The sequence below is a fragment of the Ursus americanus genome, chromosome 19 (genome assembly GCF_024610735.1).
Source record: "Ursus americanus isolate L20-20 chromosome 19, mUrsAme1.1.p, whole genome shotgun sequence".
NCBI classification, from domain to species: domain Eukaryota; kingdom Metazoa; phylum Chordata; class Mammalia; order Carnivora; family Ursidae; genus Ursus; species Ursus americanus.
This window is the reverse complement of record NC_142145.1, coordinates 24124799-24152191: the sequence shown is the minus strand read 5'-3', so window position 1 is coordinate 24152191 and position 27393 is coordinate 24124799. Positions and strand designations below refer to the sequence as shown.

The following is a 27393-nucleotide window of genomic DNA, read 5'->3' as shown; positions in this document are numbered from 1 at the left end:
TAAGAGAGTCATATTCACACATTTGGGTCTGTAATATTATAACAAACCAGATATCAGGAAAGAATTAAGGAGAAAGCAGGTCAGTTGTTAGAAATATGTATGAAAGTTCTGCTAGGGACATTTCAATCAATAAAAGACTATAATCAGTCAATAAGTACACAGTAAGTACCTATTAGGGTGAGGCTCTATGCCAGTTACCAAAAGTACAAAGAATAAAGAAAATCACACTTGGTCTCTGAGGAAGTTAACAGCAAAAAGGGGAAACAAGTGAATAACCACAATCCAATTTTAATTTTTAATTTCCATAATGGTCTAACTGGGGCACCTGGGTGGCTCAGTCAGTTAAGCGCCTGCCTTCGGCTTAGGTCATGATCTCGGGGTCCTGGGATCAAGCCCCGTGTTGGGCTCCCTGCTCAGCGGGGAGTCTACTTCTCCCTCTGCCTCTCCCCCCCCTCCTCGTGCTTGCTCTCCCCCTCTCTTAAATAAATAAAATCTTTTAAAAAAAACCCATAATGGGGGCGCCTGGGTGGCACAGCGGTTAAGCGTCTGCCTTCGGCTCAGGGCGTGATCCCAGTGTTACGGGATCGAGCCCCACATCAGGCTCCTCCACTATGAGCCTGCTTCTTCCTCTCCCACTCCCCCTGCTTGTGTTCCCTCTCTCGCTGGCTGTCTCTATCTCTGTCGAATAAATAAATAAAAAAAAAATCTTTAATAAAAAAAAACAACCCATAATGGTCTCACAAATATATCTAACTCTTCAAACACCTGTGCTTTACCTATGTTATGTGTAGTAAAATAGTAGGAAAAGACAATGCTACCCATAAAGAAACTGAACATACATTTCAGGGCAAACACTGGGGCAAAACCAGCTACTTGATCCTAATACTCATGCTCCCTTTTTTCTTATTATTAATAAAATGCCCTGGGATTGAGCTGGGCAGGACTATGCTTCCTGGTCTTTCTTGCAGCACCTTATGGTCATTTGACTAAATTTCAGCCAATGGAATACAACTGGGAGTAGCATACGCAGTTTTTAGGTCATATCCTCAAAAAGAAATTATTTTCTCTTCACATCCTCATCCTTCCTTGGGCTGGAACCAAGGCTCATGGGAGGCAGACAAATTCAACTTTGTCCATGAGGACACCATCCAAGGGGATGGCAAAACAAGACAGAAGGAACTCTGGTCCCTGAATGACCTCAGGAAGCAAACCTGCCTCCACCCCCGGACCAGCGCAGATTTTTATGTGACAGAAATGTAAACTTCCTATCTTGTTCAAGCCACTGGTATCTGATGACCTCTATGAAAAGCCAAACCAATATCCTAACATAATAATGTGTTAAAACATTCCAGAATATTATTGCTTGGTTAGAGACATCTTTGTTTTTAACAAACACATCGTTTTTTAAAAAATCCTTTGCAACATAATTTTAAAAAACTTTTCCAGGTAAGTGTAGATTCACATGCTCTTGTAAAAAACAAAGCAAGGGCTCCTGTGTAGCCACTATCCATTGTTCTCTAACAGTAACATCTTATGAAACGATAGTACAGTATCACAACCAGGATATGGACATTGATACAGTCAAAACACAGAACAGTTCCATCACCAGTTAGGAACATTTGCATGGAAAAAAAAATACTTGTCTGATGATCACTAAACTTCTTTGCAGTTGATTTAAGGGTCATATACCAACCACCCAGGAAACTCGCTGTCCCCAACTCTGTCCTGACTGTCCATGCACTTATAGGCATTCAATTCACTATTTGGTAAGGTCCAGCTATAGATTGGGTAAAGTGCAAGAAACTGGACTGGACACTGATGAACCCAATGACACTGATTCCCTACGCATGGAGCATGGAGCTCCCAGTCCAAGGGAGAAATGAACATGAAACAGACAAGCAAATAAACTGCACTGCCTTTGTGGAACAAAAACAATGTTACGTAAATGTCCGGATGATCCTTGAAGAAAAAAAATAAAGTCCAGAAATCCATCAATAAATAGATTTATAGACGTCTTATGAGTTTACTACTCAACCAAAGATGCTATTCTACTTCCTCCCATTTTTTAATTTTCTTTCATTTCTTCCTCTACTTCCTTTTCTAGCTTGGAAAATCCTTCAAGGTCCAAAACACATCTGTCTGCTCTAATACATAAAGCAAAAAATAACTTCTCTCCTCTCTGCTCTCCCAGCACTTTGGTTACATCTTTCTCCATCACTCACTGCACCTACTGATGTCCATTACACTTGTGAACTGTTAGTACACCCAAGACCTCCTGTGGACTCCTTGATGGAAAATAGCTACATCTTTTTCATGTTTTATATTCCTCGCAGGGCTCTGACTTCTTTTGTTCCTTCACTTACTTATGTCACTTACTTGGTTTCACTTTCTTACTTCAGTTACTTACCAAAGGATATTTTAAAAGCATATAAATAACACAGATTTTTATATTTGATACTTTTAAAAGTGTACAAATACAGATTTTATATTTGCTATTTAAAGGAAAAGCTTGCTATTTTTAAAGTTCTAAATACTGTCAAAATCGGTTTTAATCTTATATTTTAAACTATAGTACTTTAATGCTGATGAGGGTACTACGGCATTTAGACACTAGTGGTGGGACTCTTTATAAAGGACAACCTAAGCAGTGCACGTGACAAGCGTCAGAACATACAGATCAGGGCGCTGGGTGGCTCAGTGGGTTGAGCATCTGACTCTTGATTTTGGCTCAAATCATGATCTCAGGATCATGAGATCGAGCCCAGTATCAGGCTATGCACTCAGCACGGAGTCTGCTTGAGATTCTCTCTCTCCCTCTCCCCCCACTCTCTCTCTCTCTCAAACAAATAAATAGAATCTTTAAAGTTTTATTCCTTTAAGGAAACAGAACTGTTAAAGAAAAACAAAAAAAAAAGTCCACTGAAATAATTCAGTATTTATGAAGATGATACCTATTTTTGAAAAGGAAAGACAATGAACGGTAATAGAGTTCATCTGTCTCAGTGAAACTCCACAATCACACAGCTATAAAATACACATTTATGAGATCCTAAGATGCATCAGACACTAAAGTGTAAAGCATAAAGAAAAACAAAATGAAATCTAGTGCCCTCAGAGATAAATCCTATCTCATGCAAAGACATTAGGCAAATTAACTGTGATCCATGAAATGAGAAATGGGCCCTGTGAGCTCAGAGGACCAAGAGCCCTTCCTTCCAGAACAGGCCCCTATCTAGTTCCCAGTAACTTCATTCAACTGGTTCCAGTGTTCACCCTTAAAGCAGTGTTTCCCAAAACAATGCACTGATGACCAGGGGGATGGTTAAGTCTGTCATTTAAAAAGAAATCTTCAATAGCTATGTGTATTAGAAATATAAATAATTAGCACATCAATCACAATTTTCAAAGACTTTACCATTTGGTATAAGGATAGAATAAAAATATGCTTAAGATTTTGAAAAAATGAATAATTTTAAAGTGAAATAAGTAAATGAAAATACAAGCTATACTCACATAACACAAAATCATAGTGGTTGCATGGATCTGGTTGAAGTTGGGGAAATACACATCACATCTCTAAGCGTTTGACAGGTACACTTCCACAGGAGTCTCCCTCTTCAAACCAAAAATGCCCTGTCCCTACAACATCTGCCCATGATACTTTGTCTGTATCCTCAACACCCTGGACACCCTTCCATATGCTGGTGATGAGGCATTTCCAACAAACGTAAAATGTAGGTTTGTGTTAATGATAGAAGAGAAATAGAAGTACCTTTCAACAAGCTTTAACCAAACACACCCATTCACTCCTTCTTCAGCTGAGGCAATCCAACCATTAATAGGTCACCCCTGTGAAAATAACAGGGCCTTATTATGTCTAGAATTTTCATTGTTACTATAAATCTCTTTGGTCTCTTGCACACGGCCATGTTATTGCATATTCCTGGCTTGACTGTTTTTGTTGCTAGACCGTGGGTTCCCTGAGATGAGTGGCTTCCATTCTTCACTGTGGTTCAATACCTTTGTAACCCCAGAACCTAGCACAGTTTTTTTATATTAAATAAAAAAACAATGAGTAATTTTTAATTTTTCACTTTTGCAGACTGAATTTACTTTTTATGTAAAAATAATCATATGAAATTCTTTATCTTCTCCAAATAAAAATCAAGATTGAAGTGTGAGTCACGTATAAGATGTCAGAAACTACCTAGATTAACACTAGGATTAATATTCAAAAACACAGAGAATAAACTTAAACGGTATCAGTAATCAAAGAGAATCAATTTGGAATCTACAAATAAGTTTCTACCCAGTAAAATCTTAGATGGACTCCCTATGTTGGCATTCAACTTCCACTGGTGAAGGAGTAAATATAAATCAAATGACTGCAGATGTAGGACGCAGTACAGATTTAGACTCTACAGTACAGATTTATTCCTACCTTCAGGAGCTGCCATTTTTTCCATGTAGGTCTCCAGATGTTACTTTTCTGGGAATTATAAACCAAAAATCTGTAACTACTACTTCCTGCTTGAAAACGACATTCAAGGAAAGATGGAAAGAGTTTCTTTTCAGAACTCTGGATCATTTCAATTTTAAAATGAATTTTTTTGGTTGAATTTTTATTTTTTTTTATTATTTTTTATTATAATATTTTTATTATATTAGTCACCATACAGTACATCCCTGGTTTTTGATGTAAAGAAAATTAATTTTTAAATGCCTTAAAGACATCTACCATCAAAGAGTAGGATAGGAACTTGGAAGGTACTGGGAAACTAGAATCTTTAAAATGAGAGGACATCCATCCATAAATATTTGAAAAAGAGGATTCCAAATTCACGAATCCAAAAGGTTCCAAAGATATATGTGATTGGCAAAATGAAAGTTATGGTTACTAAATCTGGGATATGCAACCAAGAGCGAACGCTGTAAATCAAATGGTCTGAAAGTACTCATGAAATTGAAAAAACATCCCCAAGGCATTCGATGTGATTCAACATGCAGTTAATACACACTGACACCAGCCGTCTGCGGAGTGAGTGAGGGAAAAAAAACAAAAACAAAAACCAGAACCTTGTGTTTCATTTAAGAAATATGAAGACACTAAGCTTTAGCAGCACGCATTATCCAGACTGGCACTGGTACCCACACTCAACCCATCTGCCAGGAAGTCATGCGTCTATCATACCAGTAACCCAGGAACTGTGAACAGAAATGGGGGTCCTGCTCGCAACAGGGGTGACACAGGCAACTCACTCCTTCCTTCTCTTGCAGCATAAAAACACATTCCGTGGGTTAGTAGGCTTAATTATCTAGGCTTAACTAAACTGACTCTCATAAACAACTATTTTAAAAATAATGGAGCCATGAAACTGTTTTTAACCTTCTGGCAAAAAAATCCGATAGAAAGAATATGTAGTAAACATTCAAGTTATAAGCAAACAACACAAAAGACAGCAGAGTCAACCCTTCCACTACCTGTGTGGGCCCTCTGAGAGACATTTTGTAAAATAAAAACAAAGACAATACTCATCAGGTCTCTGAAGAAAAAACACTCTGAAGTACTGTTATATTCACCACTATTAACAGTGAACATGGCTATAAATAGCTACCATTCTTTGCAATATTAAATGATGACACTATGAAGGCATCACGATTAGCAAGACTTTTAAATACTCATTGAGATGATTATTAATAATAATTTCTGTAATATCAAAAAGCTTTTCTATATTAATAAACACAATTTTAAATATTTAAAATTTGTACTTAATCGTACTCTTCAGAAAACATCAATTTGTAGATGTCTTATAATATACATGCTACATTAGTATAACAATGCATTATATAATTTATAAATCAATTCACTTAAATCAGAGGGCTGCTATATAAAAGCTTATACTGATGGGACGGATGATCAATAATGTTTAAAGACCACCATACTCCAGGGACTGTGAGGGGAGGGGGGCATGACAGAAGAGAAGGAAACTAAGGAGGAAGAAAAAGCAGTTTCTGCCATTTAATGATGACCTATACGAATTACCACATTAAAACCTCACCAAGCACTGTCATTAATTTGCCCAATTCTACAGATAAGTTAAACTCAAAGCTAAGTTCCTTACTCAAATAATACCAGCTAAACAGATCTGCACCCACGTCACTCTGAGTCTAAGGCAGATTCTCGCACCCACTACCCTCACTGCCTCTCTGGCTCCAAAACACTAAAGGCAGCCTCTGGCCTTAACTGTGAATTACCAACTTAAACCTAACCATAGAGCAGATCTTCAGCTTCCACAGAACCCTATATATTTTTGTTGTTTTTGTGTGGATTATCTTTTCGGTCCTCCTACCTTCTGTCCATCTTGGTAATGCATGCGCCTTTTTTTGACTTCCCCCTAAGGAATCATTTCTCCTGGGCACTTTGCCCCTTTCTTATGATGAATAAACATTTCCTAAATTATCTCTTTGGCAAGCATGCTTAGATTCTTCAAGGAACACACTGTCGGCACTACGTTCAGGGTGCCCGCCACCCTAAGAGAGGAGACACGCAGGAGTGTCGTTGTAACACGATGTACTGAGAGTGTCACATGGTCGCATGGGAAAAAAGATTCAGCTCTGCTGGGGCATTCCCAGGAGAGCTTCCCGAAGCAGCTGTCTGTGACCTGGGGTGTGCAGCTGAGGGGCAGGGCTGCAGGTGGAGAGGAGGAAGGCATTTCAGTGCATGGAATGAGCTAGTCAAGCACGACCCTTCTGCATACCTAGAGCTCTGGCTGGAGGCGTGCAGTGAGGTAAGGCTGGGAAGAGGACAGGCTGCGAGGAGCCCGCAGGACAACACTTCTCCAGCAATGCTCGCTCCACTGCCCAATTCAGAAGGGCCCCAAGCAGGCCAAGAATTCAAGTCCTTTCTGACGTTCACACCAAAGAATGACCATTATATAAGATTCACCCCCTGAAGCCGTGCATTCCGCTCCCTGGCTACGGCCTCCCAGCTTTCCAGGTCAGCTCCTCCAGTACCACACACACACAACTTCTGACCTCATCGTGTCTATCACCTTTTCAATGTCCATCACCACTCCCCAGGTCCTTGCTTCCCTCCTCATCCAGCTAAGATTCTGTGGATGGCACCAGGATTGCTCTCCTGCGCCCCTGTATTCTCCTTGCAACTCCCCCACTCCTCTCCTCTTCCATCAAATTCGCCCAGCAAAACACCAACCTTGATGAAACCCGACATTCCACCGACTCCACGTCCCAGAGCGGATCTACACAGCTGAAGAGCAACACACAACCATTCCAATTGCTCTAAGTTCATCACCACAAATTTCCAGGGAACCCTAAGCTCAGTCCGGCAATCCTACTACATTTCTCCAGTCCCCTAGGGGAATTCACTCCCCTACAGCTCTCTCTTTACCACCTCTAACAATCCCTAATCTCCACGCTCAGCTCGCTCCCACTTAATGAGAGAACTCCCTGTCCTTCCACCTTAAGACCTACAAACCCATCTGCATCCACATGTACGTACTCTATCTTCACTGCTATAAAAGGAATGAGATAACCCTTCTCCTATCTGTGAGTATCAGTTCCTCCACCTCTGATAGAATGTAACCTCTATGAAAAGGACGCACTTAATAATACCTGCAGAACTGAAATGAATCATTTCCATCAAAGTATACAAACACATTGTGCCATTTCCCAGTCAAAAACAGCACAAACAAAAAAACCTCTCTAGAATCCATGTCCCCTTCCCTTCCAGCTGCTGCTTTAGTTATCTGTCTATGCTCTGACTCTCATGCTCCCCTCAACCCACCCTAATTAGCTTCCTGAACACCACCCCACCTAAATGATTCTTGACAGAACAACTTCCATCTTACCAGGCCTCACTTATTCAACCTTTCACTTAAATCTGCATGAAGCTGTATATTTAAGATTCTGTACTTTATTGTACCTATGTTATAACTCGAACATTAGAAAGCTTCAGTGAAAGGATCTCACAGAAGATCAAATACAGTAGGAAAATTAGTGAACTAAAAGATAAATCCGGTATTACCCAAATGCAAAGAAACAGCATTCTAAGAGAAAGAGATTAGAAGAACAGAATGAGAAGGTCCAATGTATGAGTGACAAGAATTTCAGAAGAGAACAGCAGAGACATAGACACAACAAAATAAAACTGCTGATCACAAAAGCTACCAGAAAGTAGAGGTTTAACGATCTCCACAACCACTCCCAGATTACACAACTGGCAGGGTTAAATCCTGGTTTCAGGCTTTTTGCAATGTATCACACCACTCAGGGCAGAAAGAAAAATCCAGTGTGGTAAGAAATGCCATGAGCTCAAATCACATATCTGCTACTTCTCCAACTGGGATGCATGAACTCTTGGAGATGGTCCATGACGTGCTAGGAATAAGCAAGGTCAGAAAACAGACATGGTATTTTTTCCTGAACTATTAATTTTACACAAAGATTTCAAGGAAGTTAATTAAGTCAATGAAATGGCATAGAACTGCATCTTAATAGAAATGAAACAAACACGGATGTGCTGAGGTATAACTTAAATGTGCATTCATTTATAAGATAAAATATAAAACCCGAGGGGACGCGTGGGTGGCTCAGTCGGTTAAGCATCTGCCTTCAGTTCAGGTCATGATCCCGGGGTCCTGGGATCGAGTCCTGCATCGGGCTCCTTGCTCTGCCTGCTCTGCGTGCTGCTCCCCTTGCTTGTGCTCTCTCTTGCTCTCTGACAAATAAAACCTTTAAAATATATATATATGTGTGTGTATATATATATGTATATATACATACATATATATAAAACCTGAGTGTGTGCCAAGTGGCTTCTCACAAACTCCTACATCCTTAACGTTGTATACTCATTTGCCTCAGCTATTACGACTAGGCTAAAAAAGCACTGTTAATAGCTCTAATGGTTTTCTCAACAATGCATGAATTACTATGATTGGCAGAATTAAAATCTGTTTAACAACAAAGACGATTCTTTGTGTAACTATTTTTGTTTTTTTCTTTCTTACACTCTGAACTTAAACGCTGTCATTTGTGGGACGCCTAAGTGGCTCAGTCGGTTAAGCCTCCGACTCTTGATTTCGGCTCAGGTTGTGACCTCAGGCTCCACGTGGGCTCGATGCTGGGTGTGGAGTCTGCTTAGGATTCTCTCTCTTTCTCTCCCCCTCTCTATCTCTATATCTCTACCCCTCCCCACCTCAAAAAAAAATATTAAAACGTTGTAGTTTGTGAAGAGTATAGCAAAAATGCTGGGGGAACAGGCACCAAAAGTGACTTATAGAGAGGGAGAAATACAAGGTTCTATCTCATCCCACTGTTTTCTGGTCACTATGTTCTGACGATAACTCCTACAAATAACCCATCCTAGAAAGCTGGTTTATTATACCACTGCCTCGTCTTCATCCATATACATTATCACCCAAGTGTAAATTAAGATTAGGGTAAATCACAAGTAACAGACCTGTGTAATAATGGTTTCAATAAAAGTCTAAAAGTAGGTGCAGCAGAGTTGTATTTTGCTCCATGATGGTTAAAAGCCATGATATTCTCTTGTTGTTCTACTATGTATGGTCTGCATTCCTAAGTTTACTCGTGGTCCAACAATGGCTAAACCAGCTCCAGCCATCACATTTTCATTCAAGTCAGCAGGACAGAGGTAAGTACACGCATTCTCTTTAAGAACTCTACCTGCAAGTTTGCCCATATCACCTCTGTTTACATTCCCTTGGCCAAAATGCAGACCATACAGGGTTGCAAAAGGCTCTGAGAAATGTGACCTATTCTTGTCATCCATGTAGTCAGCTAAAGTGGGGGAGGAGACAAACTAGCGGTCGGTGTCATACCATATTTGAATAAATCTTTTACAATGTCCCCTAAACACACCCCTCCTACTTAAGATGAGGGAACAGCGAGTTTGTCGGACATACCCTGCCTTTTGAGCGCTTTGTGTAACTTAGCTCAGGGGAAACTGTGTCCAGATAAACCAGTGAGTTTATGAACAACATGAGAACTGGCAGAAACATTGGTAGACTTACCAAGACACCCTTTTTTCTTAAGATTTATTTATTTGAGAGAGAGAGAGCGCATGCACAGGGGCGCAGCAGAGGGAGACGGGGAAAGAGGGAGACGGGGAAAGCAGACTCCCCACTGAGCATGGAGCCTAATGGGGGGCTCAATCCCAGGACCCTGAGATCATGACCTGAGCAGAAATCAAGAGTCGGCTGCTTAACTGACTGAGCCACCCAGGAGCCCCTAGACATCTTTAAAAAAAACAAAACAAAACAACAACAACAAAAAAACCACACAAGCAACAGGATGCCTCAAAGCATGTGCTACTCATCATACAGCAAAAGGAGGAGGTAAATAACTTTGGCTGTAGTATGACAAGAATCTGCCTGCTTCCTGATTTGACCAAGTCAGGAATGAAATTAACAAGAGTTACCACTTGGATCTAAATTGTACCTTTCCTCGTTAGGAATCAAACTTCTCAAGTATATAGGAATGCTATTTTATTTTCATAATATACCCTAATGACAAAATAAAACTTGGTAGTATTTGCACATCTTAGGTGTCTCCTACTTTAACATTTAATTTGCTATATGCAAATATATACATATACAGAGAGATAAGGACTGAAAAAGAATGAGAAAAAATGGAAACAGCTGATTTGTTACACAGTGATAGAATTATAGCTTATCTGTTTAAATATTCATTACCTCTAATGCTCTTTGTGCAGTAATGTTTTAAAGATTTTTTATAAACACACACTCACGGGCATATATAGCTAGCTTACACACATACAGCATACAGTATGGACAAAGATAGATGGTATCATGAAAACATCTTTGGCTTTGAAGCCACACATAATTTTAAAGCCCAGTCTCACCACCTACTGGCTTGTGACTTCGAGAAAATTAAATAATCTCTGTAAAAGAAGGATCACAACAGTAGCCACTTACTGTCTGTTGGCTCTCATTTCCACCCCTCTCATCTCTGATCCGTAGCGTAGGGGGCCAAAACCTACAAGCTCTTATTTTCCAAACTCCTTTGCCTGCTGGCTTCAGATTAGAGCAGACAATGGGAGACACTGGCAGGAGACGGGAAGGGGAAAGGAACAGAGAAGCCATTTTTCTTTCTGCTTCTGGTGGGATGGCTAGCAGATACAACCATGGTTCCAATGGCTTCCTACTCAGGTAGGAAGACTCCTGTGGTAGCGAAGCAAACTGGGACAGTCTAGAAATGGTCTCGAAAAGTAAACAATAGATAAACCCACAAATTGTTATTTATTCAAACAGCACCATCTCGTGAGCAATATAAATATGTACACAGGCAAAATTATTTTTACTTTTAGAAATATTTCTGGAAAGCTTTACACTTTTGAATAATTACTATTGAAAAGACCTCCTCTCTTAAAGCTGGTATCTGTCAGTTTCTCTATATTTTCTAAGATAAACTGGGGGTCAAGAATTGACTAACATCAGGGGCGCCTGGGTGGCACAGCGGTTAAGCGTCTGCCTTCGGCTCAGGGCGTGATCCCGGCGTTATGGGATCAAGCCCCACATCAGGCTCCTCTGCTATGAGCCTGCTTCTTCCTCTCCCACTCCCCCTGCTTGTGTTCCCTCTCTCGCTGGCTGTCTCTCTCTCTGTCAAATAAATAAATAAAATCTTTAAAAAAAAAAAAAAAAGAATTGACTAACATCAAAAACACATAGGAAGTCTTATTAGAAAGTTTTAAAAAGACAAGTTTAAAATATTCCCACATTCACCCTCAATCCATAGAATCAGGATTGTGAAAGTATAATACGTCAGACTACGAAAATATATAATTCAGCAACTTATGGATTTTTAATTGCGAAATTATCTCAATCTGGCTTCCTTGTGCACCAAGTGGCGCCCAAAATGGTACTGAGAGCCAGCAAGGCTTCCAGTTGGACAAAGTTATGGCTAAGAATGTTAAAGAGGATGCTGCTCCATGTGTTCATTATCCTTTTTAATCATCTAGGCAAGGGGGGGGAGGCCTTAATTTTTAAGGAGAAAGGCTGAGGGAACAGGAAACGTAAGACAATAGTACGTAAGGTGTTTAGAAAACTAGAGAAATTGCCACAGGACAGGAGGGAGAAAAGATGAAGATAAATGGTAAATGGCAGGTTTAGCATTTAGCATGTTCTAGACACTTACTTACTACTTGTCGTATATATGTTATTTCAATGTAACAAAAGCCCACCTGGTAAAGAGATTCTAAGTTCCATTCTGAAAATGAGGAAATTAGGATTCAATGAAGTTAAGTAACTGAATCAGAGTGACACAACTGGTAAAAGGCAGGGCCTGGTTTCCAGCTCACATCTGTCTTTCCCCACCTCTACACTGCTGGGGAGGACGGCTGGCTGCTTCTCTCCCTCCCTTTCTTTTGCCTGACCTCTGTCAAGGGCAGGGCCCCTGTGTCCCGCGGAAGTGAGTCTGGACACTCCTGGGCTCCACAACTAATGGTACCTCCCTCTTGCTCACCACCATTCATCCAACTGGATTCAGTGAGCCTTCTAGGACCAGGGTCTGGCTCACAAAGACTATAAATAAGTACAAGAGAAGAAAAACAAAGAGCTACTTGCTATAATTCTGCAAGGAATCATCATTTCATTTTCATGAAAAGGGAAAGGCTGAGAGAGATACAAAACTTTCAAAGTAAGCTGCAGACCCATTTTAAAAGGGAGTCTTTGAATAACTCCTAACGCTAAACTTTATTATTTACTCAGGTAAAAGGTGGTCTCAAAACTATAACAAATATAATTTATGAGCATTTTATTACCATTCACAAATTTTGTCAGCAAGTAACCTTAAATAGATCAGCCTTTGAATTTGGTCCAACATCCATGCTGAAATTAATGTAAATTAAAACAGCTGTTTAATAAAAGTTACACTCACTTGACTGTGATAAAATTAAAGTTTTAAAGCAAATCCATTTTAATTGCTTCATTTTTGAAATAAGATTTACCTTCTCAAAAAACTGGGATGCCACAATTTTAATATTCTCATTTTTCAAATCTTTAATATTTTTAAATTTCACAATACAATAAATTATGTCACAGAAGTCTTAAAAACAAGTTAAATCAGTGCTTAATAAACAACACGTATAGCAAGCCTCAGAAATTTATTCCTAGGATTTCATCTGAAATTGACTGCTTTATTCTATAATCTTCCTTGTGAATATGAATGAATTTGTTTCCCAACTATTTGTAGCATGAAAGAGGCCTCAATCTTCCCTTCCAATCTGTTGAGAAGGAAATGAGCATAGAGGGCTGGCATACTGACTTTCAAAGCCATTTCTGGAAACTTCCTGAGGAGTGGCTGTCAGCAAATTATGAGGATAAAAGAGAAGTCAAAACTGTTATTTTGACACTGTATTACTTCCAATGAATATCATTTAGTAAACACTTTCTCAAAAGTCTAAAATCTGAAATGATATTTTTTTCAGAGAACAATTAAAAGTGAAATAGCTTATGTTATTACTCTACAACTACATACAGGCTTTTGGGTTGCGATACTAATCTAAATGTTCCACGTATCCCTGCACGGAACCTCTCCAAGGAACCAGCAAAATGAAATTAACTCTAGTTTATAAATCACAAAATAAGTTCAGCCCTGAAAATTAAGGAGGAGGAAAAAGCCATTCTTTCACCTGGTATATAAAATCTACCAAATCATTCCAAGTAAAAGTGAACTGAGAATATAATTATTGTTTATAAAGCACTTTCTTTTTCTGAAAGTTCAAAGTGCTTTAATTAGAAATGTTTTCACAACTATGCCTGTTTCCGAGTGCCACATACTTTTTCTCTTACTGTAGTTTTTCTTTCTTTCAGTGAGTCAGCCCAGAAAAAGCCAAAACTGAACAGAAAAATAACCATCACATAAAATAAATTACAACTACCGCGTAGCATACCTTTCGTAATGAATTCAATAACTTTCTCAATAAAAGTAACCGGGAGAGATAGGAGTTTTAATCTTCAAATTCTACTTTATTAATTTCTCTACTACAGCATTTGCCTAAACAAATAATCACGACTTTGGCCTTATAATTTGGCTGCGACACCCACCACCGCAAGCAAAGGAAAAAAAAACATTTTTGATGGCTCATTCAAATGGAAAAGCCATATATCAGAAGTTATTGTGTAAAACCTCAGTACTTGTGACGGAAAGCGCAGTTTGGCAGAACACATTTAATTAGGGTTGGCTCTTTAAAACATTAAATAGTCAGTTATAATCACATTACAGCTTTGTCTTACAAGGAAAAAAATACAAGAAATTTCAAGGTCAACCCTTCCTTGCTTTACTCTTTTTTTAGGCATCAGGGGCAATTAAAAAGCTTGCAAATATAAGAAAAGACAAGGTCAAAAAAGGATAGCATCAAAAGAAAAACTAAGTAAATGTTATGTTTTTCTTTCTCACAGTATTAAATATTCAACATAATCAGTAATTCTTTTGGTGACTATCTGAAGTCTCTTTAAAAACCAAATAGCATATATTTTCATAATTTATTTACATTAGATCTGAATAAACTACTAAATCACTATAAAATCACTGGTTTTTCCCAAAACTATTTTTTAAACAAAAGTTATCTTTTCAATATTACTATGTAATGTTCATTATGTAGTAGTGACCATTTCTGTGTACCTGCTAGGTATCTGGCTCTTTTGCTCATTTGATTGTCTCAGCAGCCCTAAAAGGAAGTCATTATCCTCATTTTACCATGACTAATACGAGTCACTAAGACGTTAAACAGCCTAAGAACACCTAGCTGATAGACTGCAGGACTGGCATTCAGTTCCAGGTCTGCCTGATACCAACAGCCAGTCTCTTCTATAATTCCAATTATCAAAATCTAGAGCCAGTCCCTCCAAAGGTCAATGTAAATGGTAGCCTCCAAAATCAGAAAAGAAAACAATCTCTTTCTGGTTGTTGTGGTTTTAAGATTTTATTTTTAAGTAATCTATGCCCAACATGGGGCTTGAATTTACAACCCCAAGATCAAGAGTCACATGCTCTACCAACTGAGCCAGCCACGTGCCCGAAAATAATCTGTTTCAATCACAGAATTATATTTGGAGGGGCTCCTTATACATTCTGGAATGCCCTTAAAACACACACACACATTTGTGAGGTTGGGATAGGCTGTGAGTGATCTGCTTTGGCCACACCATAAGCAGGACTGTGGTTTAAAACAAAGAATGACTGGCACTGAAAGATGCCTTAGCTATCAACCTACGAGAGACCAGTGGCCTCCCACACAGAATTTCAGTGAGGGCAATTCCAGGATGACCTTAATACCTATTATGAACTGAATGTGCCCCCCTAAAATTCCTATATCAAAGTCCCAAACCCCAATGTGATGGTAACAGAAGGTGAGGCCTTTGGGAGGTGATTAGGTCTAGACGAGGTCATGAGAGTAGACACCCCATGTTGGGATTAATGCCTTTATAAGAAGAGGAAGAGACACTAGAGCTTTCTCTCTCCACCATGTGAAAATACAGCCTGACCATCTGCAAGCCAGCTCGAGGGCCCTCATCAAAAACTAAACCTGCCAGCACTTTGACCTTAGATTTTTCCAGACCCTGGTACTGAAGCAACAGCTATCTGTCGTTCAAGCCATCCAGGCTGGGGTATTTTGTTATAGCAAGCTGATCTATCTGTCACTACCACGCACCCTGTGCCATCACATCACAAATCAGAGAGGTAAGGGTTTTCAGTCATTTGCTTTGCAGAACATCTTTAACAGGGGAGGTGACACACTTACAGATTAAAGAATTAAGTATCAATTGCTTTACAAATGATAACTAAGACTACCAATATTACTGATATCTTTGATTAGTTGAATGCTTGAAATATTTTTCACAATTCAAGTTAGGTCAGCATTAAGTCTTTTTATATTAAAATCTTTGGCTAATTTCACAAACAGTTAAAAAGAAAATACAATCATTTCAGTTAAATTAGTGAATAAGAAATGGTACCATAGCAATTGTTGTCAAGACAAGTTCATTTAGGAAGCAAGGAGAAATCCCTTGTGGGCAGTATCTATTCAACAATCAAATTTTCCTTTCTGACTGTCATTGGCCAAATTCTCCACCACATAAAATGAAAAGCCAGTTGGAGAAAGAGCAAAAACATGGCTGGTGTTTCAAAACATTTTTTACATAAATTTTAAAGTCTGAACAGACCAAAAAGATATTCTCTTAAATTTTTAAACTGTCTTACATAAGTTTATCAGAGATTTTCTGATCACTCATTTCATCTAATTAAATTTACTTTCTTTTAGATTATTTTAACAAGAAGCCACAGAGCTTCAATGCAGGTTAAAGGAAAAGTTATTTACATGAGGATAGATGGTGCATAGTTTTAAAAGTGTTTTTATACACAACATCTCATTTATTCTTCACAATAACCTGGTAGGAAAAAAAGTCTTAATTATCAGCTTTATAAAGTAGGATAATGAGATTCAAAGAGTTAAAGAATTTGTCTAGGATCCATGCTAAGCTGGGACTCCATCACAAATCACCTGAGTCTCAATATCAAGCTCCGGAAATCTCCCCTCATCCACAAGGACTTCCAGGAATGCGAGAGAAGGCCGCTGAGAGGTCCCCGTGGTGCAATCCACTGGCCCTGGTGTGAACTCACAAGAGGCCTGGCCAGCACCTCCTGCCACTGGGGGACTGCGAGCTCCCGCCTCATGGAGATCCTTGTGGTAAGTCCTACAGGTCAGGGGAAACTGTGGGAATCCTCATGAACTCTAATGTCTGCTGCCTGGGAAATGGGAAAAAACGGCTACTGGCTCACTGGTAATCCTCCCTAGGATTCCAGGAAATGAAATCTAGTCTCTGTAGAAAGGTCACAAAATCCTTGATACCTTAATTTTCTTTGTTGTTTTACATGTGCCACCTACAGAAATGGCCTGCTTTCCACAAAGGAATCACAACGCGTCCATCCGGTCCCAATATGGTGACAAGGACATAACCCTGAATAAAGAAGAAAGCCCCAAAATATGTGTTTAATGATGATCCAGGGCTGAAAGTAAGTGCAAATCTTATCTTTAGCTGATATTATGGACCATACCACACCTAACAAAACTATATTTGAGATACGCTGAACGTTGTATGTATAAAGCCTGAAGGGGAAAGACGGGACGTCAAACTGCAGGTATAGAAAAGATGAAGATGATGAAAACTAACAAAAATTTATTAATAACTGAATATTATCCGCCAAAAGAGTGAGCTTTGAGTCTAGAGTAATTTTTTAAAAATGCAATGTCCAGAATCAGGGAGTTTAGGGCTCTGATCCATTTCGTGCTGGAGTACTGTAGTAATGGTCAGACTTCAGGATAAACTGGCTAAATGATAACAGCAACAGAAAACAATGAAGAGAGCAACAGAAAGCAAAACCAAGATAATACAAGAGGAGAAGGTCAGCCGAAACTATCGGAGCTGCCTCACGAGACGTTGCTCAGTGGGTAACAGTACTGGCTCAACTGTCTGCAATGATGGGCCCACAGCAAAACAGAGCCAAGCACTGGAAAGGGACCTGGACCAAGTGAGTGGTGCTGAAATGGACCAGCTATATCAGAATCGTCTAGAATGTTTATTGAAAATGTATATGACCCGGCCCAAGCACAGGTGTAATGACTTAGAAATTCCAAGGTGTGAGTACACACACGTGCATTTTTTTAAAAGTATGCCGGGAGGATCGCTCATGTTTGGAAGTAATTACATGACCTTTAACCTCGTTTCTTCTAATCTTGGAATTCTACAATTCATTAAAAAAGTACCACATTAATTAAAACTGTATCACTCTTCCCTAAATAGTAAAGTGACATATAGACTGGTTCTTTTTCCATTTTGCCAGCATTTTAGAGAAATATCTAAACTAAAAAGCTATAAAGAGGAAGGAAATCATTTTTTCTTGTACTGTGAAACTATGAAGAGGCTTGCTGGCATGTATTACAGGTACTCCCAGGTAAAGTAATATATTAATGTATAATTGATTCTGACCACTTCCAGTGAAAGACATAAATCACACTCGACACATCTGAAAACATTTTTTAAAAAAAGAACAAAATCCATATAAGTAATTTTCATTACTCTCATTAACTGTAAAAAAAACAACAACAACTTACTAGTGGTCATTAAAATATATTAATAATTCTTCCATCCATTTACTACCTTCTACCCCAACATCATGCAAGCACTCACCACATACTGCAGGAGCAACAACTGAAAGGGGCAGGGGTGTGCTGCATAGTGGAACGGCAAGTCTAGGATAGATCCATCGATAGCAGCCTGGTTACATGAACACCTAATTATAAAAATTCAATTTTGGTGCAACACAAATGATCCTATATTAAGAAAGTAGATTTTAAAACGCAGAGGAAGTCTCCATTTCCTTATTTTTGCTGACAAAAAAAGAAACATCTGTTTTTAAGGCTAGTTGAATATTAAATTTACTGAAGTTGATAAGTGTTCTGTGGTTGTGTAAGAGATGGCCCCTTTCAGGAAATACACATTCAAGTATTTAGAGATAAAGGGCCATGATGCATGTAACTTACCCTCAAATAGTTAAAAAAAATTGTGTGTGTGTGTGTGTGTATAGAATGAAAGAGGAGGAGGGAAGGGATACAGATACAAAACTAATAGGATAAAATGGTAATAATAAATCAACCTGGATAAAGGTATATAATTTTTTGTAATACTTTTATTTTTGGAACTTTTATACATGTATGAACTTATTTCCAAATAAAGTTTTTTTTAAAAGAGAGACAGATAAATGAGGAAAAAACAGCAAAATGTTGATAGTTTTGTTTTGTTTTTTTTAACGATTTTATTTATTTATTTGACAGCGAGAGAGGCAGCGAGAGAGGGAACACAAGCAGGGGGAGTGGGAGAGGGAGCAGTCTTCCCTCTGAGCAGGCAGCCCGACGTGGGGCTCAATCCCAGAACGCTGGTATCATGACCTGAGCCAAAGGCAGACGCTTAATGACTGAGCCACCCAGGCGCCCCAAAATGTTGATAGTTCTTAAAGATGGGTATGGATAGATGGTCTTTCTACCAATCTCTCTATGTTTACCCATCTTTGAAATTTTCCACAATAAAATGTTAAAAAATAAAAATAAAGGGTAAGTGAAACCATGTATGCAACTTAGCTACTAAAGTGACTGGAAAACAGAAGACACTCAATAAATGACAGACATGTTATTATAAACTGAGTTCACTCTATCTGGAGTGTAGACGAGTTCTTAGTGTTCGGTATATTTCAGTACGTACAGCAAGTATTTACTGACAGTCCACAGACGTAAGGTGCCCTGCTGGAGACGGCAGCGAACATGCTGACGTAAGTCAAGCACCAGCCAGCACGCTCAGGACTCAGGTTATGACGAGAAAGGACTGGTAAACAAAGGTTAAGAGTCAAAGGAACTGAGCTCAAGGGCAAACCGACATCACCTCTTTCCTAAGTAATCTTAGAAAAATCATAACTAGGAACATCTCTTCATCAATCACATTGTAAAAAGGTAAAACCATGTATTTGACAAGGTTGCTACGAGAATGAAGTGAAATATACGAAGAGCGCTCTATAAACTCTCAAGTGTTATACACGTTAGTTTTCCTTGTACTGTATGTAGAGCCCAGGTATGGAGAATGATGTCTGTACACAGTCATCATAGCACAAAGCAGAGTTAAGTATGCCACAGGGAAAGAGCGCACCTGGCTAGGAGAGAAAAGGAAGTCTTCGTGGAAAAGGTGGTATTTGAGATGGCCCTTAATGGACAGACGGGCAGAAAAAAGTCAGAGAGGAGGAAATACGATTCTAAGTGAAAGACATAATCCAAGGAAAGACATGAAAAGGGAGAGAGCATCAGGCATGTAACAAGTAACAAGTTCTTGCTTAGAGTCTGGGAAACAAATAGTAGAATAACCAGAAATATATATCTGAAAAAATGAGAACAAACTGGAGAAGGCCTTGCCTAACTCCTGGGAGGGTCCAGACGTGTGGTTCACTGCTTACCTAGCACAAGCAAGCTCCTCCTTCTCTGCCAGTGCCAACAAAGCCTCACTATCCAAAACTATAAAGTTTTCCAAAATAAGGGACTCTGTTTCAAAGGAAATTATTCAAGCAACACATACCATACATATACTGCTATGAAAAGAAATGCTTTCTATTGAGTTTGCAGAAAAACTCAATTCCAATGAAAATAAATATAATCCAAAAGAGTTTATAATTTACATTTGGCTTTGGAATATTTTTTTTCAGTGAGGAGCTTCCAAATCATAGTTTTCTCAAGCCAATATTAAAGTAAGAAAATTCCTTAACTACTAACCAAAACGTCTTCAAAAGTGATCACACAACTGAAATTAAATTTCCTTATCAACCTGATTGACTTTTACAGAATGTGACTTAATTCAAAATTGCATGAACATTTTTCCTTTTTTATCCCCCTATAATACATAGCTGTGATTTGGAAGAGAACATCCTTTTGCTGTTTTTTATAATCCTTTGAGTCGCATACTGTGAAATAATGAATAACCACTCTTACTGTGATTTATACCATTATACGAATAGTTTCATGAAGATGTAAGAAGCCATATAAAATGTCTTGTGACTATAGTACACTTAAGTCCATTTTATTTTATTTTTATTTTTTAAGATTTTTATTTATTTATTTGAGAGAAGGAGAGAGTACAAGGGGGAGAAGCAGCAACAGGAAGACAATCAAACTCCCCGGTGAGCACAGAACAAGACACTCAGGGCTCGATTCCAGGACCCTGAGACCATGACCTGGTCAGGAACAGATGCTTAACTGACTGAGCCACCCAGGTGCCCCCGTAAGTCCATTTTCATGTCCTTAACTAATATTAAATTTTTTCACCACCACCTCCCCCAGACACTGAAAAGGCCATAGACTCATTGAGAGTTACAAGGAAATCATCTTAGCAATTATCTATCCTGACCTTCTCATTCAATAGACAAAAAAACTGGAAGCTAGGAAAATTTAGGGACTTCCTTCTGATACGCTGCTAACTACGTAGGACAGATCTAGAGTTTAAAAGTTCTTTGGCACCTGGTACTGATGGGACCACATCACCATACTGGACATGGTTCTGATGATACATAACTCCAAAAAAAACTAAACACAACACATGAACCTATGTTCGTCCTTAAAAAAAAAAAAAGCAAAGTATTGGGTGGCTCAGTCGGTTAAGCGGCTGCCTTCGGCTCAGGTCATGGGCACAGGGTCCTGGGATCGAGTGCCACATCGGGCTCCCTGCTCAGCAGGGAGTCTGCTTCTCCCTCTCCCTTTGTCTCTGCCCCTCCCCACTGCTCGTGTTCTTGCTCTCTCAAATAAAAATCTTTAAAAAAAAATCTTCAACCATCCTGAAATATTGGAAAATACTTAGCTTTTATATCGTTATTCCAGTTTAATGATCGAAAAAAGAAAATACTCATAGATTAATGAAGCCTTCCCATGGGACACAAGCAGCCACTGCTGTGCTGCCCTCAGAGGCCATGAAGGAGCCTGGTACAGCCTCCTCATCTGAAACTAGGGCAAATCAGAGCACGAACCTCTGCAGGTCTGGCATTCTAGGGAGCCTGCTCAGCACCAAAGACAAAGCGATGAGTGGCCACAAATGTAATTCCAACCCATAATATTAAAAGAAATCAAGGGAAGGCCAATCTAGAAAGCCTGGCCCACAGATCAATTCCGAAAGTCAACAGAGGTCGCTTAACCCAACGACGTTCCAAGATGCAGTCCCTAGTCCATTATCGAACAGGATGGGACAGCATTTTCCTACCATACTGATGTTCCTCCCTGAGTGTGGCGAGCATGCCACAGCCACAATTTCGCTGTGGAACTTGGCTCCGTGTAGCATTCCTTCAAACAGCCCAACTGTGCACTACGCGGTACAGCGTGTACTGCTAGTTTACTAAGAGCACCCGGGCAGACCTTACAACTGCCAAAGTACCAGTCTGCTTTTTGTTTCTCCTTTAGAAGAAAGCAAAAGTTCAGTTTCTAGGACTGCATGTGACGCAGGTCCACCACACTAACACCAGGGAGAGCCAGAGCTACCCTCGCCATGCCTCGTGTCTTCGTGTCCAACACGATGAAGCAGAAATGAGGCTTTACTGTCCGGTGGGAAAGGGTTTTCCGCAGTTAATGAAATCTGCTTCCGATCTGATAAAACCCACATTTGTGCCACTTCAGAATTTAATAAAAAACTCTTGAAAATGTCCTGATTTGTGGCTGAGCAAATGAAACGTTGAGCGTAACAAGAAAACTACACCTAATTAGTCATTTAAGACCCTAACCAATAAAGCCTCTAAAATAGCCCGATTTCCTCAAAGCACAAGCAGTACAAAGTTTCCAAGAGCTTAACCACATTTATCGTGTACAGCTAAAATTCATGTGATATGCCTATTTACAAACATTATTCTTGAAAAGTGGTGTCTTACAGGTAAACAATTCTTTGCATACATTTCACTGCATCAATCACTGCACTAAATGGATAAAATATTTTAAAATACTTCCATTATTTCACATTTAGCCAGCTCCACGGAACCAACAGTGGTGGCCAAGTGGACAGAATTTCTTATGACTAATTAGACAAGCTCTATCTACATCAAAGAACCGACAAAATCTGATTAGACTTACTTGCTACTCCTGAAGCGAGTCCATAGAGCAGTCCTCCCCCATCGGACTGCTGCGGGAGTACATGTGCTCCTGGAGGGGGCGGCTTTTCTTGTCTGATAAAGTTATACAGTAAGGTTTTCACAAGTTTGCTGGTATATGGAAGACTACACAAAAAGAAAAAAAGAAAATCAAACTCATGGTTATGGAAGTCCCCTGATTTTGTATAATGATAAATATCATCTATATAATCTATTAATATCAAAGCGATTAGCACAATTCAAAGAAACGTAGCACTGTCACATAATAGTGAAGACTGTGGGCTCTGAGATCAGACTTGAGGCTTAATTCTGGCTTTCCTGTTTCTATGCCATGGCTGCTGGTCAAATCACTTCAACTCTCGAGCTCCAGTTACCTTCCTGGTAATCAGTATAACAGATGACATATTATAAATTCGGTATATTATACAGTACCTGGTACTTGAAGGGAGGTAGTATCACAGAATCAGTAGGGAAAAACAAGGATTAAAAAGCAATGATATAAAAGACTATACATTTTAAGTATGAAATTATTCAATTTACGCATGCATACAAAATAAATATATATATTTACTCTTTCAAGTAATGGAATGAGAGGAGAAGGGAAACAACACAGGTGAAAAGGGATACGTGTCCATGAATTCAAGTGGTAATTCCTGCAATCTAGAGAAAACTCTGTAATAGACTCCTGAGCCAAAGCTCAGGCTCTTTCTCTATTACCAGTGATTTTCAAGTATGTTCCAAACAGCCTTACAGGATTCTGTGACTGTATCACAGGGATAATCAAGGGAGCAAGAAGGTGCCACACAGATAACCAAGGCAACAAGAAGGATGTGAAAAAGACAAAGCTCCTCCCACTCCCTGAGAACTTTAATCAAAGCTACTTTATTTGTAATTGTTTTGCATTCTCAAGTTCTGTGAAGAATGTGTCAACAGAAGATAGGCGTGTGTGTGTGTACTTTGCATCTACTCCCAGCCCCCTACTAGGAGATCGTAAGCTGCTACTCAAGAGCAGAGCCCCCCATCCTAATGCATGCCTGGCACACAGTTAACACACAATGAATATGTGTCTAAACGAAAGTAGGAGCGGTCAGCTAAGAGGCTGCTGAACTAGTCCAAACACAGGGTGACTGGGTAGAGATGTGGTAGTTTCGACAGGACTGGTGAAAAGGGGAAGATTCAAAATAATTTCAGTGGACAAGCACGACTGGATGAGTGCTTAGACATAGAGAATGATGCAGAAAAAGAAGAAAGAGGACTTCAAAGTTTCACTTCTACAAGGAAACCACCAGAGAAGGTGAAAAGCTGTGGGGATGAAAGGGGCAGGGAGGATGGACAGTTTAAATAGGAAAGCAGAATTTGGTTCCTTACACGTTGGGTTTGGAGTGTGGACAGAATCACAGAAGGAAATGTCTGGCTGGACAGCTGAGACAATAACGAGGTTAGAGGACAAGACCAGAAATAAAGATTTATACAATAAGAAGTAGAAAAATGTAAAATAGAAACATACCATCGACCTCGCATCAAATACTTGTGACTGATGCTCTGTCGTAAAACTTCCTTGTGGAAGAGTTGGCAAGAAAGGAAAACCACCATCGTCGATACAGCTTCTACTGAGATGTCATACGTAATATCTCTGCAGAAACAGAAAACAGAATGATGATCCCTTTGGAAATTAGGATTGCTCTTTTCTAAATAAACTATACATTTAAAAATGAAGCATGAGAGACTATGGACTCCGAGAAACAAACTGAGGGCTTCAGAGGGGAGGGCAGTGGGGGAATGGGATAGGCTGGTGATGGGTAGTAAGGAGGGCATGTATTGCATAGTGCACTGGGTGTTATACGCAACTAATGAATCATCGAACTTTACATCAAAAACCAGGGATGTACTGTATGGTGACTAACATAATATAATAAAAAATATTATTATAATGAAAAATGCAATCTAAATATTCAATATGTTTCTAGGTTATAAAGATATAAAAATTAACTCGAGCAAAAATATGAAGTCCTTTCCCAGCCATTAGCTCTTGCACTTGGGTCAGGCATCCCACGACTTTTCTATTTTCCAGTTCCCATCTCCTGCTGAACGACATGTCTATTAGTGCATAATGGAAACAGTCACCAGCAGTGTTGGCTTAGAAGATTTGCCCTAAAGCTCTATGTTCATCCTTGTTTAGTTACAATGCAGAACCGAATACGCAGATTGCCAAACTGAAGAGAAGTCCCAGTGTAGGGAAGAAATCAATGCCTTTTCCCGGTGATCATCACTTTACAACGAGAACAATGGTATATCCTAACAACCTCTATCTGTTGTGTCTGCTGCCGCAAGGCCAACCCTGCATGTTCATCAAAATATGGACAGTGAACACATTATACCTGTTTTATTAAGCATGTTTCTCCCAAGATCATCAGCCCCCCCTTTAGAAATAAATCTTAGATCAAATAAAAAGGAAACGAAAGTTTTCGCTGAGCAGGAAGCACAAACAGAAATAAACGCCTCAAGAAATCTTCGTTATTGAAAAAGTTTAAATGCGTTATCATGGGGAACAGTAACAGGTCAGGAAAGTGGAAATCTTAACACAGCAAAAAGAGTAACAGCTAAAAAAAATATATATTTTGACAGAACTGAAATATTCATGGAAAGCTCCCCCCACAAAAAAACACTTAGTACCTACTTAAATGAGGCTCGCTAAACAAATTAAACATGACTTGATTCTAGAACTGGGCAAGCTTAAAATTCTATCAGATATCTTAAGGAGTTATTGCTGATAGAAATCTCTTTTAAAAATAAAGTATACAAAACACAAGAGGTCCATGCAATTGATGTTATTATGTAATGAATAAATCTTAGTTCTACCCAGAAATTCCACCTTTAAAAGTATTATAGAACAATTCTCTCACCTGAAACTTCCATAGTGGTGTAAGTATTAACCACATAAAACACAATTCTTGTATTTGTTCTTATTCCTTGAACTGAATGAAAGACAGCCTGACAGGTCATGTTATGATTCATTAATTCTTCATTAGTGACGATCTGGCTGCTTAGAACCCCAAAGATTTTGCATCACAGTTATCATTTATTCATATAGCCCACGCCTGTTAGGAATCCATATTCTATAGTCAATTGGCTAGACTTTTAGTTGGGTCAGAGCATAAAGTCAAATCTTGAAGAATAAAATATCTTGCTATAGGGTAGAGCCTATCTAGATAGGTGACCACCTCCAGGACAATTGATAATATATTCAGTTACTGCATCAATAATATAGAATCAACTGCAGTGGTTTATAATTTATAATTTAACATCTTACTCTATGTCCCATATCCAAATTCTGTAAAGCTATAGGACTGAAGGGTAGAGGGTTTCATGTTGGGAGGTAGGGAAAGCTGACAGCACATAAGAATACTGACTCAACAGGACATTTGTAATTTCATATCAACCTATAAATCCATTCCCCAAAATTTTTAAACAGAACTCAGTGATTCCCTCATGCGCTTCCATAGTCTATGGATAAAAGTTCTATCAAACTGTTTATTACACTGTATTCCACTTCATAGGTCATTCAAAAAATATTTATAAAGAACTTATTCTTACTATGTCTACACAGGCATTATGCCCCGTATTAGAAATACTATCCATCAACAAATAGATAAGGCTCCTGCTTTTATGGAGCTTACAATTTAGTGGAGAAAAGAGAACTCAAGAAATAATTACACCAAAAAGGGTCATAAAGAAAAAGAGCAAGTAACACCATGAAAGGATTATAGGGAATTCTGGTTGTAAAGCTCTTCTAAAAAAGTGACATTAAGCCCTAAAGCATGACTTGCAAGCAGCTATTTGCAGATGAGTTTTGGGTTTTGTTTTGTTTTGTTTTGTTTTAAGATTTATTGGAGAGAGTGTGCACGTGTGCAAGCAGGGCTCAATCTTACGACCCATGAGATCATGATCTGAGCCAAAATCACGATCTGAGCCGAAATCAAGAGTTGGACGCTTAACTGACTGAGCCACCCAGGTGTCCCAAGACGAGTCTCTTTTTCACTAGAACACATGAGATTCTAGCTAGGGATCCTTTCATTTTTTAGTTATTTGTATTCCCAACTCCAGTACATAACAGACACTCAATGAATTAAATGGATAGAGACAAGGAGGGATCTTTTTCTTTTGTAACTTTATTTTATTATTATTTTTTGAGAGAAAAACCCTGTGCGTGCGTGCGTGTGTGTGTGTGTGTGTGTGTGTGTGTGTATACACACACATAATGCATTAAACACACTTAAAATGGCTGTTATGGGAAAGAAGAGGAGTAAGGAATGGGAATAAATGGGAATAAGTGAATGGATTAACACCAAATGCTGGGAGGGATGGGCCTCACATGAACGAGTGATGATAATGGTCCTTGAAGTGAAAAATGTGATCGACTCAATCCTATGCCTGATGTGTCCAAAATCAGGGACAGTGGGATGAAGGGTGATATCAACCTAATGATATCAAGAACACTGGAAATGGACAATCACTTTACATGTATTTATATGTACTTAAGATGTTCCCTTCTTTTCCTAGTTCTCCAAGTTTTTCTTTTTTCATGAACGGATATTGAATTTGGTCAAACGCTTTTTCCACACTTACTGAGACACTCATATGGCTTGTCTAATTTATTCTGTCAATACAGCATAT

At 39.0% G+C, this 27393-nt stretch overlaps 1 protein-coding gene across 4 annotated transcripts in view; it reads right to left on the bottom strand.

The window, feature by feature from the left end:
• The window catches only part of DYM (dymeclin), a 341153-nt gene that overhangs the window by 222749 nt on the left and 91011 nt on the right, over window positions 1–27393 (bottom strand). For all 4 annotated transcript variants that reach the window (XM_087869834.1, XM_045790039.2, XM_045790038.2 and 1 more), the window contains exons 7-8: window positions 24227–24352; window positions 22703–22845 (exon numbers count right to left, since the gene is read on the bottom strand). In XM_087869834.1, coding sequence (XP_087725960.1) covers window positions 22703–22845; window positions 24227–24352 — 269 coding nt within the window. The remainder of the gene's footprint in view (window positions 1–22702; window positions 22846–24226; window positions 24353–27393) is intronic.